The sequence below is a fragment of the Anguilla anguilla genome, chromosome 18 (genome assembly GCF_013347855.1).
Source record: "Anguilla anguilla isolate fAngAng1 chromosome 18, fAngAng1.pri, whole genome shotgun sequence".
NCBI lineage: Eukaryota > Metazoa > Chordata > Actinopteri > Anguilliformes > Anguillidae > Anguilla > Anguilla anguilla.
The window spans coordinates 7,007,646-7,024,002 of record NC_049218.1 but is presented as its reverse complement, the minus strand read 5'-3'; the positions used below and the strand labels follow the sequence as shown (position 1 = coordinate 7,024,002).

The window sequence follows — 16,357 nt, the reverse complement described above, 5'->3', positions numbered from 1 at the left end:
TTTGTTTATTGAAGACATTATACATGCACACGTGAAGCTCGGCGTCTTTTAAAATGAGAATCTCTCTCTATTGAGCCTTTTTAAAATCATAGCATAATATTAGCTCATTGTTAACGTTTCTAATTTTTTCTCAGGTGCGGTTTTCTTTACAGGCCTACACTTTATTTATCCGGAAAAACCACAAACATCAATAACTGTTTTGAACACAGCCGATGCCTCCGTTCACAGTAACGAATACCTTATACATCATTTGCGTGGCAAAATAAAACTTTAATATATGTAAAACACAAGTTCAGATGTGAAAGAAATTGGACAATATTAAGAGAGTATGCTGTATTTATATTACCCTAGGCTGAATAATGCCTCACTGTGCACTGAGATTGTAGCCTTTATCTTGAAATCATGTGATAGCCTAATGTTATTTTTGACACTCATAGGTGGGCTCGGGGTTGGAACGAGGAAGTTCTTAAACTCTCGTGCAGGCGCATCATCTAATGCCAAGAATGTGAGATAATGAAAATATTTGTCAGATCAAAACCACGATTCCACTCTAACTGTTTCGTCTGGAACCGGGTCAACTTTTCAGGAGTAGAAAAAAATTAGAACGTACTGTGGTTTATCGGGTGAATTTTAATCCCGTATAAGCATTACATCTGCATAAAAAAGGGTTTAGGAAACCAAGTCAAGATGCGCAAATAGCTGAGCTCGCGCCGCGGCGAAAGAACAACACCCGGAACGTGCAGCTGCTGCTAATGAAAGTTGACTTTTTTTTCAGCACTCGATGAGGTTGTAATTTAGAGGAAATTTCTATTTTGTCGTCGTGAATTAAAAGTGTGGAGGCGCTGCAGCTGCAATATATGGATGGAGGAGAGTGGAAAGAGACCGGCGGGGGACTGAACGAGTGACAGAGGAGCCAAGACTGTCTGATCAGTTGAAAGCTCTTTTCTTTTATGCGGGGACCCATGCTGCTCCCCCGTTGATTTTGCCTTTTTCAAACGAGTTTATCACGCTATGAAGGGCTGTCTATGCCAAAATGTAACGTTTTGCCCCCTTTGTCCGCCTTGAACGCTTCAATTGGGTCTACATTTATTATTTTGACCTTTCGTTAGCAGGGGATAGACTTCAAAGTGGAACCTCTGTTTTTTTCTTCTGAGGGAACTTTTGTGCCGTCTCCTCGGTGAGAAGACTTTTTTTTCGCCTCCCTTTTAGAAGTTTCGTTCCAGGAGCTGAGAAGAAAGACAACTCCGGGGGAATATTGAATGAAAATAAAAATCAATTAGGCTATGGACTCGCGAAGATATAGGGAGGCCTATAGTGAAGAAGCACTGAGATCACACAAAAATGCCTTCACAGATTGCCTGGAAATAAAAGGCACTTCTATAATCAGATCTGCTATGGATTTTTTGCCTTTCTGAATTGATAAACTCTGCTTTTTAAAAAGCTAGCCCATTCTTGCGAGTTTTGTTTGCCATTGTTTTGGCTTGGGTAATTCTTTGGAAATATATATTGCTTATTTTAAATGGTGCGTATTTGGGTAATTTCAAATTCTAAAAATGTAAAAATATAAACCAGAAAAATTTGTCTACCCATTGCCAAAAGAGTTTAGTTATAACTCATGAAAATGACCAAAATACTATTGATAGTCAACAAGTATATACTGGCCAGTGAATAATGGACAGAGAGGGAAAAAAAACAACTATAGCCTACCACTTGACAATTTGCGAGTAGCCTAATTTCAGACAGCAATCATGGTTCAAGAAACACAGTCAAAATTTAATTTATTTTAAATAATAGGCTGTTAAATCATTTGCTTTGGTTGGAATGGACTACTGCCTATTGCCTATATAGGCTTATCACTCAGCAATGCGATAAATTAATACATTTCACATGAGAAACAGTCCTGTAAGAAGAAAATAGATTCGGGTCAATGGTTTCATCTAAACAACCTAAATAAATAATGTTCAAAGTAGCCAACGACACAGCAGGTGCATTTAACAGAAGCAAAAGCAAGACATTCTCGCAATTTTCTCAGGATAAAGCTACAGACGCTGCTATAAATCTAGCAGACGCTCACACGATAGTCGCTGTCATTTGTTTAATGTTAGTCTACTTACAAAGTGTCGGGGATCTCGGTTAAAAATGACCTTCCTTGTCATAGTCCTATATTGTGATTCATTTTTTTTGGAGGAATTTTATGGCTTTTTCAGTAAATGAACAAAATGAAAATAATAAATGTAAACTCTTTTAAAGTGTGAATCGATACCAAAATCCTAGGCCCTTGACAAAATTAATCAAATCAGTATCAAGCTGTTTTAAAAAGGCAAAATGAAAAACTACTGGAGGGATGTAGCAATGGTACAATATCTTTTTATTCCACACGACGCGGAAGACCACTAAACAACTGTAGACAGTTTGTGAGAAAATGGCAAGTTCATTTTAAATGTTGGCAACTTCAGCGTTTTCTTGTGCATCATTCTGCTCTCATGCGGACTGTTGTGACTACATAAGACATTTCAGATTTGGGGATAAAGTCATTATATCGGAGTCGAAGCACCGAAATTCCAATATACGAGGTAGGCCGAACAAAATTATTTTATTTTGCGTTACATAACTCAGAGTAGTAAGAACCACACAGGGTTTTCTGAACTCCATACTCCAACCGAAATAAACCAATTCTAAGAGATAAGATCTATGTCAGGCGAAGTGCGATAGTGCCATCTTGCGCTAAACTAAGGACAACGTTTTAGAGTCCTGTGCAATAATCGAATTTCATTATCGTTATTTTTGATGTCGATATAATCTATTTCACCTTCCATTTTGTCAGAGAGTACATCATATTGTAGCCCACATATGTGTATAGTTCTTAAACTTCTTATAACGAACTTAAAACGCGGTTTGTCGAACACTTTTTAAAGTGCAGTCAACCGTCTACAGTCATGAAGTCATTAATAGAGCAACAGTAGACGCTGCATCCTGCCAAAATCTAGTACTTAAATGTTCCCGACGCATGTGATCGATTTTGTTTTCTAGAGTAGTGGCTTTAGTGGCTCTGTTTTAAACCAGTGGCTTAAATGAGCTACAGTGGATAAATGTAAAGAAAGCAATATATAACGAGCTGTGTTTGGAATAGCAATAGGCCTACATTAAAAGCGGCCATGGACATGATACTCTTTCTCTTCTGTCATGTCACTCTTGCAATATGAGTTACGCTGATCACAGACAAATTGAGGGTATTTTACTGCACATATTTAAATATTCATTATTTTACAAGGCGGGCAGCAGTGACACGGTTGACTAGGTTTCTAAGTGGTTTCTAACAAGTCGCTGTCATCTGGGGAGTACACGAAAAAGTCCATTAGGAAAAACTACCTGCCCACCAAAAGAATAGGCTGTGCTAAGCTATTGTAAGCGATTACATGTATTAAAGATACTTCTGTATAATTACTGTGTAATACGATAACCTTCTCAAAAACGGACACCGATGGCAATATCGTATAACGCCTAACCTGTAAATGGCAACGAAATTAATTAGTGCCAATTCAAACGCATTTAGGAAAAAGCACGGTTAAATCGTCTTAACAAAACACCCTAAGGTGATTACGGAATGTTCACACAATCACAAACCAAATCATGTTTAATCAAAAGCCTGTGTAAAACAAGCGGCTTAGGCACAATTAAAACGATTGAGGTGCGCAGGTTATTCAAAGGTTTAGACCACAGCGACAGGACTCAGGGAACCAAACAGCTTAGCACCAGTGGAGCTCAAATCAAATGGACATGCGAACAAATCACTGCTACCTTTTTATAGCCACTTTTTATACTGTTAGCTTACAACTATGATTTCATTGAAAATGATATAAGATCTTATGTACTATGATGTATCCTACCTGATACTCAACGACCCTTCCTCGGTATGCAGTGTTTATACGGAATAATTGTCTGCTGGGGGCATTATTCGTGCGCCCCTTACCCGTTACCGCGGAACTCATACGAATTTCACCTATACATTTTGCCTCACGCGCCAGCCCTTAAAACGTCTGTTCCAGGTTTGTGGCATAGCCATTACAGCAATATTTCAGGTGATCTATCCACAAGAAACATTCCATTAATGACCAGAAATATGCAGCTTTTCAAACAATTAATATTTTATTAAAAAGATGTAATCAGGGCAGGTTCTTCAAAAATGTTCAGACTACCAGTAAAAACTACAAATAATCAAAACAGCCCATGAATTATCGTATTCGAATTTTAATACTATAATATTTATTATCGCGAGTAGTGTTACTGAGTCTCAAAGACCTATCCCCGATTATCCCACACCACCAAGAATCGCTAAATTAAAGGAAACCATAAGGCATATCGCAGGTCAACACTCATTTTAATTGTCCTCACTTCTTTTCAATCGTCCCACTGTGTGTAAACTTCCATTAATTGTCCTCAAAATTAGCTTTCCTTTTTTCAACAAATGCAGTCATTCCTTCTTTTCTGTCATCCTGTGGGGGGAGAAAAAAAGATTTTATCAGTAACTGATTTGTTGTGGCTTCTGAAGATAACGGAAAGAACATGGATTACTCACAGTAGCAAAGGTTGCGTGGAATAATCTCTTCTCCAGGCGATTTCCTTCAGCCAAACTCAACTCAAAGGCTAGAATAAAAAAAGTGTGTCAAATTAATTGCCCATACAAGCATATTTTTGGACACACAAGCATATTCATCTTTGGTTGCTGAGTTGACTCTCCAGCAACGTCAACATAATCCTCTTTCATAAATTCCCACAGAAATACGAGTAGAAAACTACTGTGTCTGACAGGCCAAAAATCTGAACCAAACCTGATGAGTAATTCCTAAAATCTGCCCAAAATCCCATTTTTACAATCACTAACATTCAATCTTTCACGGTTAAGACCATTGTGTCATACTTGCAGGCCTGCTCCATAAGAACGTGACTGCTAAAAAAAAAACAAAAAAACAAAACAAAATAAATAAAAAAAAGCAGCAGGCTTAATCATAGCATTGGTTACATGCCTGAGTTGACAGCTTCCTTGGCCATTGCAGAGACCAGCTTCGAGTTATCTGCGATCTTCTGCCCACACTTCACCGCTTCCTCTACCAGCTGGTCAACGGGATAGACTTTACTAACAAGGCCTGCAATGAAGAGTACAGCAAGAAGCAGAAATAAAGGGGGCTACTCTGGAATGCACATTACAGAAGCACTACAGTGTACTGGAGTTAGGTCAGTGGCAGCGGTGAAGGGTAGTGGTGCTAGCTTTGAAAAGAACGAACGAGAGAAATACAATCAAACGGAAAGAAAACATCACAAATGGAAGCTCGTAGACACGCCTCATACGAGTATGGAATAATGACATTTTAAAAGTATTTTCACATTTACAAACCTTTTCTGCCTTAAAAGGCCTCGTGGTATAGAAGCAGAACAAGGCCACAATGGCCTGGCAATGGCATATGACCTAAAAATAGCCGTGTGACGTTTCCCACAAACACGGGTCTATAAAAGGCTGCTTTTGTATGTAGGTGTGCATGCATATGAATGTGAAGGCGTATGTTATGAAAAATAATTTTCAAATACAACACAAAAATCAATCGCACGCATTTCAAAGTACTGCATGTGAAATTTTCAAATATGTTAAATACGTATATGTCTACCTCAGAGCTGCTTGTCTTCTTCCGTCCACCAACTTTACATTTTTTCCATGCAGGTGAATGTGAAAGGCGTACCTGACTGCTTGGCCTCCTGCGCAGTTATTCGGTCTCCTGTGAGGACCATCTCCATGGCGAGGGATTTCCCCACTGCCCTCGTCAACCGCTGAGTTCCACCAGCACCTGCAGACGATCAACTGTCAGTACCCATATGGCCAAACAGACCTGGGTCAAATATGGATATGTTTTGGATTCAAATACTTTTCTACGATTTACTGATCTTGTCTGGTGTATTAGAACCAATGAAATACTCTTAAAAAAAAGTGCAAACCCTGCCTTCTGGTCATATTGGCAGGCTCGATTACACCAAGCAAGATCAATAGAGCACAGAAAAATATTTGAATCCAAAACAAATAGGTATTTGACCGAGGTCTGAGATCAACATACTGCAGAATGTTCAAAACATAAATTTAAACCCCTTTACATCCACTGTGCCATACAAGTCACTTAATTCATCCTACAATTATTATATATATTCTTTGAATATCATAATACAGAACGCAAAATGTTACGAGCCCTCCTTTTTTAAATTTCACGTCTCTACTGCTCTCTGGTGGCCATTATGCAGATATTTCCACATGCAGGTGCATCTGGTGAGGTTGGGTTATATATACAGAGCTGTACAAGTAGCAAAGGCCGCACCTCTCGGTTCATGATTAAAGTAATTAGCAGAATTTCACCGGGTATGGTTCCGAGCAGGATTTCTGGCTGTCCAAACTGCGCCTTCTCGCCAGCGTAGATAATGTCACACATCATGGCCAATTCACAACCTCCGCCAAGCTGTGGAGCACAACATAGAAGATATATAAAATTATATAAAATTATTCTTATTATTATTATTATTATATGTAGAAGTAGCAGTATTAAATCTGGGTGATGATTCCTTTCAATATAGGACAAAGCATATGTCCATACTGTTGCATCCGACACCTGCCAGCCACTTCAAAGATGGCCGATATAAAGCTGGTATTTCTGTAGTTACAGCAGCTGATCACAGCCACGGTTCCTTATTTTAATGTGTGTTCAGATTTATTTTTCAGCCTTCTTATAACTGAATCCAAGGGAATGTGTAATTGTCTCGATTAAACCAATTTAGTTTCACGACCCAGTTTGTACTATCGTCGTGTTTTAAAGAGCTGGGAAATTAGATGAATTAGCTGCTCCTCCTTAAAGCAGAGGGAAGTACTGTAAAACAGAAAATTCTGTATTCTAGTACAATACATCTGAATTTTTCAGTGGCATTTTTCTCTCTCATTACATGACATACATGATAGCCTTGTTAGCATACAAATATGGTTTCCAAACACCTACAGCAAATCCATTCACAGCGGCTATGACAGGCTTCTTCACTGACGAAATCCTGTTCCAGTGTGCCAGGAAGTTTCCACCGTAGCACTCCTGAAAAGTTCTGTTCTGCATCTCCTTAATATCCGCTCCAGCTGAAACACAGCACTCTGAAGTTTCAATCGGTGATATCGACACGTCCATCACACATTAGGCATTATTAGGCCTACAATGTCAAGCGATGAAGGTACGTTATTTCAGTAATCATAAGAGTGTGCATTCATAACTTGCTCACCGCACAGTCCCAACAAGATCCCACTGTTCACTTCAGCTATTTTGTAATACAGTGATTACTATGTTCTTTGATGTCATTTCAGTATTTCGACAGTATTTTAAATACACATTTTCATTTTCTAAGGACAGTTAAAAAAAAAAAACATGAGTTATAAAGCTGAAATTTTGCTTATATAACAATATTTTTTTTTTCAGGAAGCTGAGCGTGGGATGTTTTCAAGGTCCCAAAACCTGGAGAATACCCTCACCCGCAAAGGCTCTCTCGCTGCCAGTAATGACTATGGCCCCGACCTCGCCATCGGCTTCAAACGCATCCAACGCCTGGCCCACTTCCGTCATCAGCGCGTCGCAGAGAGCGTTCAGGGCCTTGGGTCGGTTGAGCTGAATAAAACCCACATTCCCTCTTTCGCCCTTCTTGTCCACCAGGATGTGCTGATATTGCCCACCTGAGGAACATTACACTTGCGTTTGAAGATGACTAACACAAAAGGGTCACAAATGTAGCTCGTCGTTCATTCAATTCACACTTGGGAGGCATGATAGTATCACCCCGTATTGCCATTGGCCAATAACTGCCAAAAAGTTTTTTATTGGTATCGGCCCGAGGCCCATAGGATTATGACCGATGTGACTGGCTGATATGATGACACCATACATGTGCAACAGATGTGCTCTGGTGCTGTAAATGCCATGTTTAGCTTCTTATTTATTACTAAGTTAAACTGTCATTTTTAACTGCCAAACTGACAAGCAAAGGTAGCTCTCTCTAAACTAGGATGTCAGGGTGGAACGGTGTGATGCCATCCCACAGTGTCAGAATTGACAGTTATTTTAACCTAACATCAATATTTTTCAGCACTGTGGCAACTCTGTTGGCGATATATCATAGTATGACAAACATAACAACAAACTGTGACCAAACTGGTGTGGTAGTGACTATATGTCCTTCGGCGAGCTACAGATGTCACACCGTTATTTCCCAACTGTGATTGGCCAGACGTAAAAGTGATTCCAAAATCTGTCATCTATGAGCCTGGCACAAGTGAAGCTATGGTAAAAGCAGAAAAAGTGGGAAAACGTGCGATGTTGGCTAGTCAGTTGTACACCATTGCTTTGTATCTTATAAAAGCTAGTTATAATATGCACTCACTTTATTATTCCCACAGTAATATTACATTAAGCTGCTACTAAACTAGCTAGCTGTAAATATGAGCTCATGAACTAGTTAGCTAGCAAGCTGCCAAATCTTGTGTATGTTAGCTGTGGGTGTGAACGTTTGTGTGCTTTTTGAATTTAGTATAAGTGTCGGCAAAATCAATACATTCGTAAGGCAGGTGATACAGGCAATGCATTCAAACAAATCTGCGCTGTTTTTTTTAACCAAAGAACAGTACCACATCTCAGCTGGAAACTGAATAGGTTTGATCTCAATTTACGAGTGCTATACTTCTGGTTTTCATCAGCTGCTAGCTGTTCCACATTAACCATTCAGTGGAAGGTGGTCACAGGGTATTCGTACTTTGGATCTCTACTTCCAAGAAGATAACGAAAAAAAAACTCCACACTAGATTATAAAAGAGTTTGACCGTGAAGCGTTATGTTTGCTACGCACATGTCATTGTAGTCGTGATATTGCAATACCTGCTAAATTAAACTATACAACATATCTTAACGTACCTGCGCTGTACTTTCGTGCAGCTGCAAATGTGTACGGTACTGATCTAGTTGACTTCAGAAGGAAGGCTGCAGACCTGCAAAACACTGCCATTTTTGCAGCAGACAAGAAGGTGAAAAGGGATATACTGCAGCGAAACACGCAGCTGTGTCCGGAAACGGAAATTCACGCGATCTTTTCCACATCCAATGAAATGCTCCGTGAAAGTAGGAGGGGGAGAGAAGCGTCCAATTGCTGTTCGCGGGTGTTAGTGGAGGTACCCGTGAACACTGGTCTGATGTATCATTTTCCTTATATACACTGCCTGGCCAAAAAACTGGCAACAATTCTTTTAACCCTAACCGATGCAACGTGTAGCTTCCATAGACCGTATGAAAGGTAGCTTCTCATTTCTTAAACAACCATGTCGGAAGACGTATCCCGTGGTCGTGGAAAAGATGTTACTGTGTTTCAGAGGCTGCAAATTATTGGGCTGCATCAAGCAAAGAAAACAACTAAGGAGATTGCTGAAATCACTGGAATTGGGTTAAGAGCTGTCCAACGCATCATTAAAACCTGGAAGGATAGTGGTGAACCGTCAACTTCACGAAAGAAATGTGGTCGGAAAAAATATTGAATGGTCCTGATCGGAGATCACTAAAACGCTTGGTGAAGTCACATCGTAAAAAATCGACAGTAGAACTCACGGCTATGTTTAATAGTGAAAGCAAGAGCATTTCCACACACACAATGCGGCGAGAATTTACAGGATTGGGACTAAACAGCTGTGTGGCCACAAGAAAACCACTTGTTAGTGAGGCTAACACAGAAGTAAAGGAGCTGGATTGCTGACACGTTGAAATAATGTTTTCTTAAACATTTTGCGCTCATTTTCTTAAGGCTCTTTTCTTATGGAAAGTGAGATGGTTTATCTCAGAGCTATTTGGTAAATGGACTGCATTTATATAGCGCTTTTATCCAAAGCGCTTTACAATTGATGCCTCTCATTCGCCAGAGCAGTTAGGGGTTAGGTGTCTTGCTCAAGGACACTTCGACATGCCCAGGGCGGGGTTTGCCAGACCCTCCGACTGCCAGACAATCGGTCTTACCTCCTGAGCTATGTCGCCCCTTATTTGCATTTGTACAGTTGTATGCAGCACTCAATGGCATTTTTATTTACTGGCTGGCTAACTCTCCCTCCTCTATCAGTAGGAATGCAATGAAATTTGGTGTGAAGACAGGTATATTCATAGCAAGCCATGGCCATTTAAGCTGATCAATTTGGTCCAAATGGGTCCTTTACTACCAAGCAGGTTGGCCATTCTATTTCTTCTTTTAAGGGTTAAGATTTTGCTGTGTGGTAGACAGACAACACTTTTATGGTCACTGACTGTAAAACACAAACATAAAATTAATTTCTCGCATCCAGATGCCAGACTGAAGTTCAGGAATTCCAGAAACTAACCAGATATTCACTGCCATGTGTTCTGATATTACATTGTCAGGCATGATATGCTGGAGCTGAATATCTAGAACAAATCCAGCCCAAGCCATCAGGTGCAGGCTAGTTTCACGAGCCAGTCTGTTTTTTTAACTTCGTTCAAGGTGCAGGCCTACAACATTGAATAGGCTTTTGAAAGCTAATTAACAGCATAGAATATACAAAAGAAGTTTATGAAAGCATGCCTTAAAAACGCTTTTTCTGAACTAAATCCCGGCACCCCTCTCTCTGTCTTTTCCCTCTAATCCTGATTGGTATTGCTCACACGCATGCCATGTCTGGAGAATATGAAAATGATAACTGAACTTTTTTTTTTTTTTTTTACAGAGTAGCTTGAACCACATTTTTGAGTAATTGTAGTTCTGTAACAGGCATTTCTCATTAAGGGAAGATTTGTTGTATTTAAACTGCTAACTGTGTGAATTAATTGATAGTTTGTACAACTGCACCTTCAGAGTAGGCCGATCTAGCTTCCCCAACACTGTCCATAATATAAAAGCTAGTCCTTCAAGACTGCATACGCTGACTATTGAACATTACGGACTGGGATAAAAACGGTTAAACAAATTAAATGAATCTAGCTGGTGGAAATACTCTCACTGAACAACCAGCATTCTGTTATCAGGAACACTTTATTTTAAATGATAGGAAAACAAAAGTATGGCACTGATAGTGTAAAAGACATTATTAACGTTTTTACATTTTATTAGCATCAACGGAAAGCCACAGTTCACTGCCGAACTCCCTGTGACGTAACAATACATAGGACCCGCGAATTCCTTATTTTTTTTTAATGCGATTATTTTCCATTCATAAACAACTGCGAATTTAGGAAGAAAAAGCTGACGTCACAGATGTATAAGTTGTATTAATTCCAAGTTTTCAAGTTTAGTTGTTCAGAGCAACTTACTTCTTATCAGCATTCATTACTTATCCGCATTGTTTACGAATTTGTAGCCTATTGAATATTATTGAAAACCGTTCTTTATCATGGGTCAGGGCTGTCGCAAGCACCGTCGAGTACACTTTCAGAATGACCTGGACGACGCAAAACCACCGTCTAAAGGTAAGTTTCATTGACAGGATTAGAAAATGTAGGACTTGAAAAACCGCATAATCCATGGACAACAGCCAGTTATTTTCAGAATGAATTTTCGAGCCAGCAGAATAGTTGTGTATCTAGTTCACAAAATGCCGAGCTAATTTCCTGGAAAATACACTGTAAGGCTACAGTATACCAAGCTAATAATACATCAATGGACACCATATTTATTAAAAATAAATAAATGTAACTGATCCACAGATTTAATGAAGTGGATCCACAAATAAATGTAACTGATCCACAAATAAATGCCGCTGATCCACAAATAAATAAAGCTGATCCACACATTTAATGCAGAGGATCCACAAATGAATGCAGCTGATCCACAAATAAATGCAGCTGATCCACAAATAAATGTTGCTGATGAACAAATAAATGCAGATGATCCACAAATTTAATGCAGAGGATCCACAAATGACATTAGGAATGCGATTCACATTGCCCTGTTATTGTCTTAGTACTGTGTATTGTCTAATGTAGCAAGGTATTCGATTACGTATGACAATAACACAAGCTGGAACAGTTTACCCTGACCCTAGTCATAAGTAATGATTGTTTCATCAAAAAAAAAAATGATGCCAAAGAGTTGTGTTGGATGACACTGTTTACCCCTTGCTTACAAATGTACAATTTTTTTATTTCTTTGAATCCCAGACGCAGCGGTCATCTTCCTTGTCGCTTCTGAGAAAAGCAAACTGAGCTCAGCCAAACCGGCGCCTTCAGCACCCAGGCTACAGAGGAAGAAGTTTCGGACCAGGAGAAGAGCTTACGTCGTCAAAACCCCCGAGGGGAAGAACCAGCACCCCATCCTGGTTAAGCCAAATGAGTGCCAAGTCTCTTCTCAGGACACAGACCACCGCCAGCCTGTCTGCCGAGTGGCTACGCCCATCGCCGGCTCCAGTCGCCGTATATTGCTGAGCTCCGTCTCCACCAGGGACTCCATCCCAACACCCTGCGAAATCATTGTCTTCAGAAAGAAACTGGCCAGCGACAAGGTCGTGTCCATCATTGACGACATCCCAGAGCCCAAGAGAATCTTTGTAGTCAGCAAAGAGGTGGACAGCACTCCTGGTCATGGTATCATGGCCAAGAACATCTGCGATGGCAAGGTGCAACTGGAGAGCAACAGTTCGGCCGTTCCGGTGGGTTCTGCGTAATGAACATAGGCGTTTTCTGTGTTGCGCATAAGAGAAAGTTGGATTTTGCATTTCAAAATGGTCCATCATGTGAAATACTAGAAACGTCTCATAAGAGATTACTGAAGTTGACAATTAGTGAATATCTTTCAAATTGGAAGCTTGATTTCCTCTTGTGTCCCAAAGTCCTGAGCTATGGCAGGCCAGTGACAACAAGGAAGTAATGTCTGCAAATCACAAGTTATTTGATGCAAACTGATTGGGGGAGATGTCTAGGTTGAGAAATGCTCGATGGTTAATTAATTTGGACATGTTTATCTTTTCTTCATAGGGAAGTAGTTTGCCCAGCACTTTCCAAGGCCGGTCAGAGAACGAAACCTTGCGTCGGCGTCAGGGAGCCAAATCAGTGGGCAAATCTGCATATATCACAAAGATGGAGGCTGAAATGGAGGATTTCGAGGAACACATCTGTCTCTCTGACCATTCAGCAAGCAGTAATTTGCCTCGCACTTTCGAAGACCAGTCAGAGAACCGAGCCTTGCCTCGGCGCCAGGGAGCCAAATCAATGCGCAGACCTGCATACATCACAAAGATGGAGGCTCAAATGGAGGATTTCGAGGAACACATCTGTCTCTCTGACCAATCAGCAAGCAGTAATTTGCCTCGCACTTTCGAAGACCAGTCAGAGAACCGAGCCTTGCCTCGGCGCCAGGGAGCCAAATCAATGGGCAGACCTGCATACATCACAAAGATGGAGGCTCAAATGGTGTCCAAGGATTTCCAGGACCGCACCTGTCTCTCTGACCAATCAGCAAGCGGTAATTTGCCTCACACTTTCGAAGACCAGTCAGAGAACCGAGCCTTGCCTCGGCGCCAGGGAGCCAAATCAATGGGCAGATCTGCATACATCACAAAGATGGAGGCTCAAATGGAGGATTTCGAGGAACACATCTGTCTCTCTGACCAATCAGCAAGCAGTAATTTGCCTCGCACTTTCGAAGACCAGTCAGAGAACCGAGCCTTGCCTCGGCGCCAGGGAGCCAAATCAATGCGCAGACCTGCATACATCACAAAGATGGAGGCTCAAATGGAGGATTTCGAGGAACACATCTGTCTCTCTGACCAATCAGCAAGCAGTAATTTGCCTCGCAGTTTCGAAGACCGGTCAGAGAACCGAGCCTTGCCTCGGCGCCAGGGAGCCAAATCAATGGGCAGACCTGCATACATCACAAAGATGGAGGCTCAAATGGAGGATTTCGAGGAACACATCTGTCTCTCTGACCAATCAGCAAGCAGTAATTTGCCTCGCACTTTCGAAGACCGGTCAGAGAACCGAGCCTTGCCTCGGCGCCAGGGAGCCAAATCAATGGGCAGACCTGCATACATCACAAAGATGGAGGCTCAAATGGAGGATTTCGAGGAACACATCTGTCTCTCTGACCAATCAGCAAGCAGTAATTTGCCTCGCACTTTCGAAGACCGGTCAGAGAACCGAGCCTTGCCTCGGCGCCAGGGAGCCAAATCAATGGGCAGACCTGCATACATCACAAAGATGGAGGCTGAAATGGAGGATTTCGAGGAACACATCTGTCTCTCTGACCATTCAGCAAGCAGAAGTTTGCCTCGCACTTTCCAAGGCCAGTCAGAGAACCAAACCTTGCCTCGGCGCCAGGGAGCCAAATCAATGGGCAGATCTGCATACATCACAAAGATGGAGGCTCAAATGGAGTCCAAGGATTTCCAGGACCGCACCTGTCTCTCTGACCAATCAGCAAGCGGTAATCTGTCTTGCACTTTCCAAGACCAGTCAGAGAACCGAGCCTTGCCTCGGGTTCAGGGAGCCAAGGTAGTGGGCAAATCTGCATATATCACAAAGATGGAGGCCCAGATGGGGTCCAAGGATTACCAGGACCGCATCCAAGCCATCGACCAGATAGTCGAAAGCTGCTGCCTGAATCCTGCCATGGTCACAGCCTGCATATTCCCAGTAAGTCAGCTCAGAATTCCAAACAAGTTGTACCAGGTGACCACTGGCCAAAGCGTTGTGCGTTCCAATACAGCCACAGACAGGGTCTAAAAAGACAGACAGTCTGAAAGCGGTCCTTTTGATTTGTGTATTGAGAACACAGTAGTTGAGAACATGGCAAGTCTGTTTATCTAGCATGCATCTGCAAGGGACACACGCTTATTGACTAGTAAACATAATGTGTCTATGCACAATTATGGATCTTAAAGCTATAATGATGCTCTGTACCGTATATTTTGCGTATTTACAAAGTTTTGTCATATTGTAAATACACAAATTGGATATAAATTGTCAAGTCCCTTCACTACCAGTGGTAAATGATTTTTTTTCTCCCTCTACTTGGCAAGGTTTTTGACAACATCAGGGGCAGGCTTGTGGAGTCCAACAGAATTATCAACTTGCACATGCTGAAGGCACTGGATGCGATCATCCCCCAGGTGAAGGAGAGCTTGCCCAAGGTGGCCAATATCGTGATCCCTGCAATTGTGGACAACCACTTCAACTCCAGGAACCCAGCCATCTCCAGTGCTGCCCTGGCCGCCATGCATGCCCTCGTGCAAAATCTAGGTGAGGCTTCCAAGGTCCTCTCAGGCGTGCCACCCACTGGCTCTTTGGGGAATCTCCCAAAGCCAGGGTCTGATGGCAGGCCTGGGCACTTGATTCCTTGTTTCTTTGCTGTTACAGATAACACCATAATGGTGGAGATTTTGGCCACCAAGGCCCAGCTAATTGGTGGACAGGCTAAGTTGGACCTCACTCATACCGTGGCAGGTACTTTCCTCCGCATGGCTCACTGCATTATTTTGATTGGTTCAAACATGATGACATGATTAACAGCTCACCAAATAGGTAAAAGAGGTTAGCTTGTGCATCGGAATGAGCCCACCCATGCACCCTGTCTTTTTTAGACATGGTGGAGGAGGCGTACTCCCGGAAGCCCAAGATGGTGGAAAAGGAAGTGCTTCCCCTGCTGTGGCACATGCTGGCCGTCAGCAGTAACAGCGCCGCCACGGGCGCCTTGCTCAGCGCACTGCACAGCCAGATGGGGACCAAGCTGAGGACGCACGCCGCGTCACAGCCCTTCACTATCACCAAGTGCCTGGACCACTTCCTCCGTACCGTCTGATGGACCCCGACCTGCCCGCAAGCTGCACGCCGGAATTCAGAGTGTGCCATAGGCCGCCACTGCAAGTTCTGCCGAACCGCGATGCGTTTGCGCAATTTGTTCTCAAGTCGGCAAGCATTCAGCAAGATAATCCAGTAATTTTACTGACGTTTAACCAGCCAGTTAGCTAGACGTCACGGTCACTCAGCTACTTATCTGCTTGACTGGGCTGTCTGGCTGGCTGCCTGGTAGACTGAACTGTCCTGATACATTAAAAAAAAAAAAAAAAAAAATTTAAAAGAATTACAAAACATTAAAAAAAAAAAACATATTGCAGATTACATTGATTCTTGTACAAATTAAATGCAACTAGCTAGTGTTTTTGGCTAAATGGCTGGGCTGTACAGCCGAACGGGTTATCTTGTTATCTTGGTACCTTAACAGTTATGCCCAGTTAGCCAGATAGCCAGATAGCATGGTCAGCTGTTACTGGGCTTGCAGCTATTCCCAATTTGCTAGCTCTCACTTAAATGTCTTTTAA

General features: G+C 41.9%; 2 protein-coding genes across 2 annotated transcripts; one reads left to right on the top strand and one right to left on the bottom strand.

The window, feature by feature from the left end:
- Window positions 1-4,124: 4,124 nt before the first annotated feature.
- On the bottom strand, window positions 4,125-9,131 carry echs1 (enoyl CoA hydratase, short chain, 1, mitochondrial). The gene is made up of 8 exons (XM_035399442.1): window positions 8,970-9,131; window positions 7,541-7,738; window positions 7,026-7,153; window positions 6,395-6,494; window positions 5,733-5,837; window positions 5,025-5,144; window positions 4,577-4,644; window positions 4,125-4,493 (listed from the first exon to the last, which is right to left on the bottom strand). The coding sequence occupies exons 1-8, from the start codon at window positions 9,058-9,060 to the stop codon at window positions 4,428-4,430; spliced, it is 876 nt and encodes a 291-aa protein (XP_035255333.1). The 5' UTR covers window positions 9,061-9,131; the 3' UTR covers window positions 4,125-4,427.
- Window positions 9,132-10,781: 1,650 nt separating this feature from the next.
- LOC118217547 lies at window positions 10,782-16,088 on the top strand. The gene is made up of 6 exons (XM_035399402.1): window positions 10,782-11,513; window positions 12,204-12,691; window positions 13,017-14,672; window positions 15,059-15,278; window positions 15,396-15,482; window positions 15,620-16,088. Exons 1-6 carry the CDS (start codon window positions 11,438-11,440, stop codon window positions 15,835-15,837), a joined length of 2,745 nt encoding a protein of 914 aa, XP_035255293.1. The 5' UTR covers window positions 10,782-11,437; the 3' UTR covers window positions 15,838-16,088.
- Window positions 16,089-16,357: the final 269 nt, after the last annotated feature.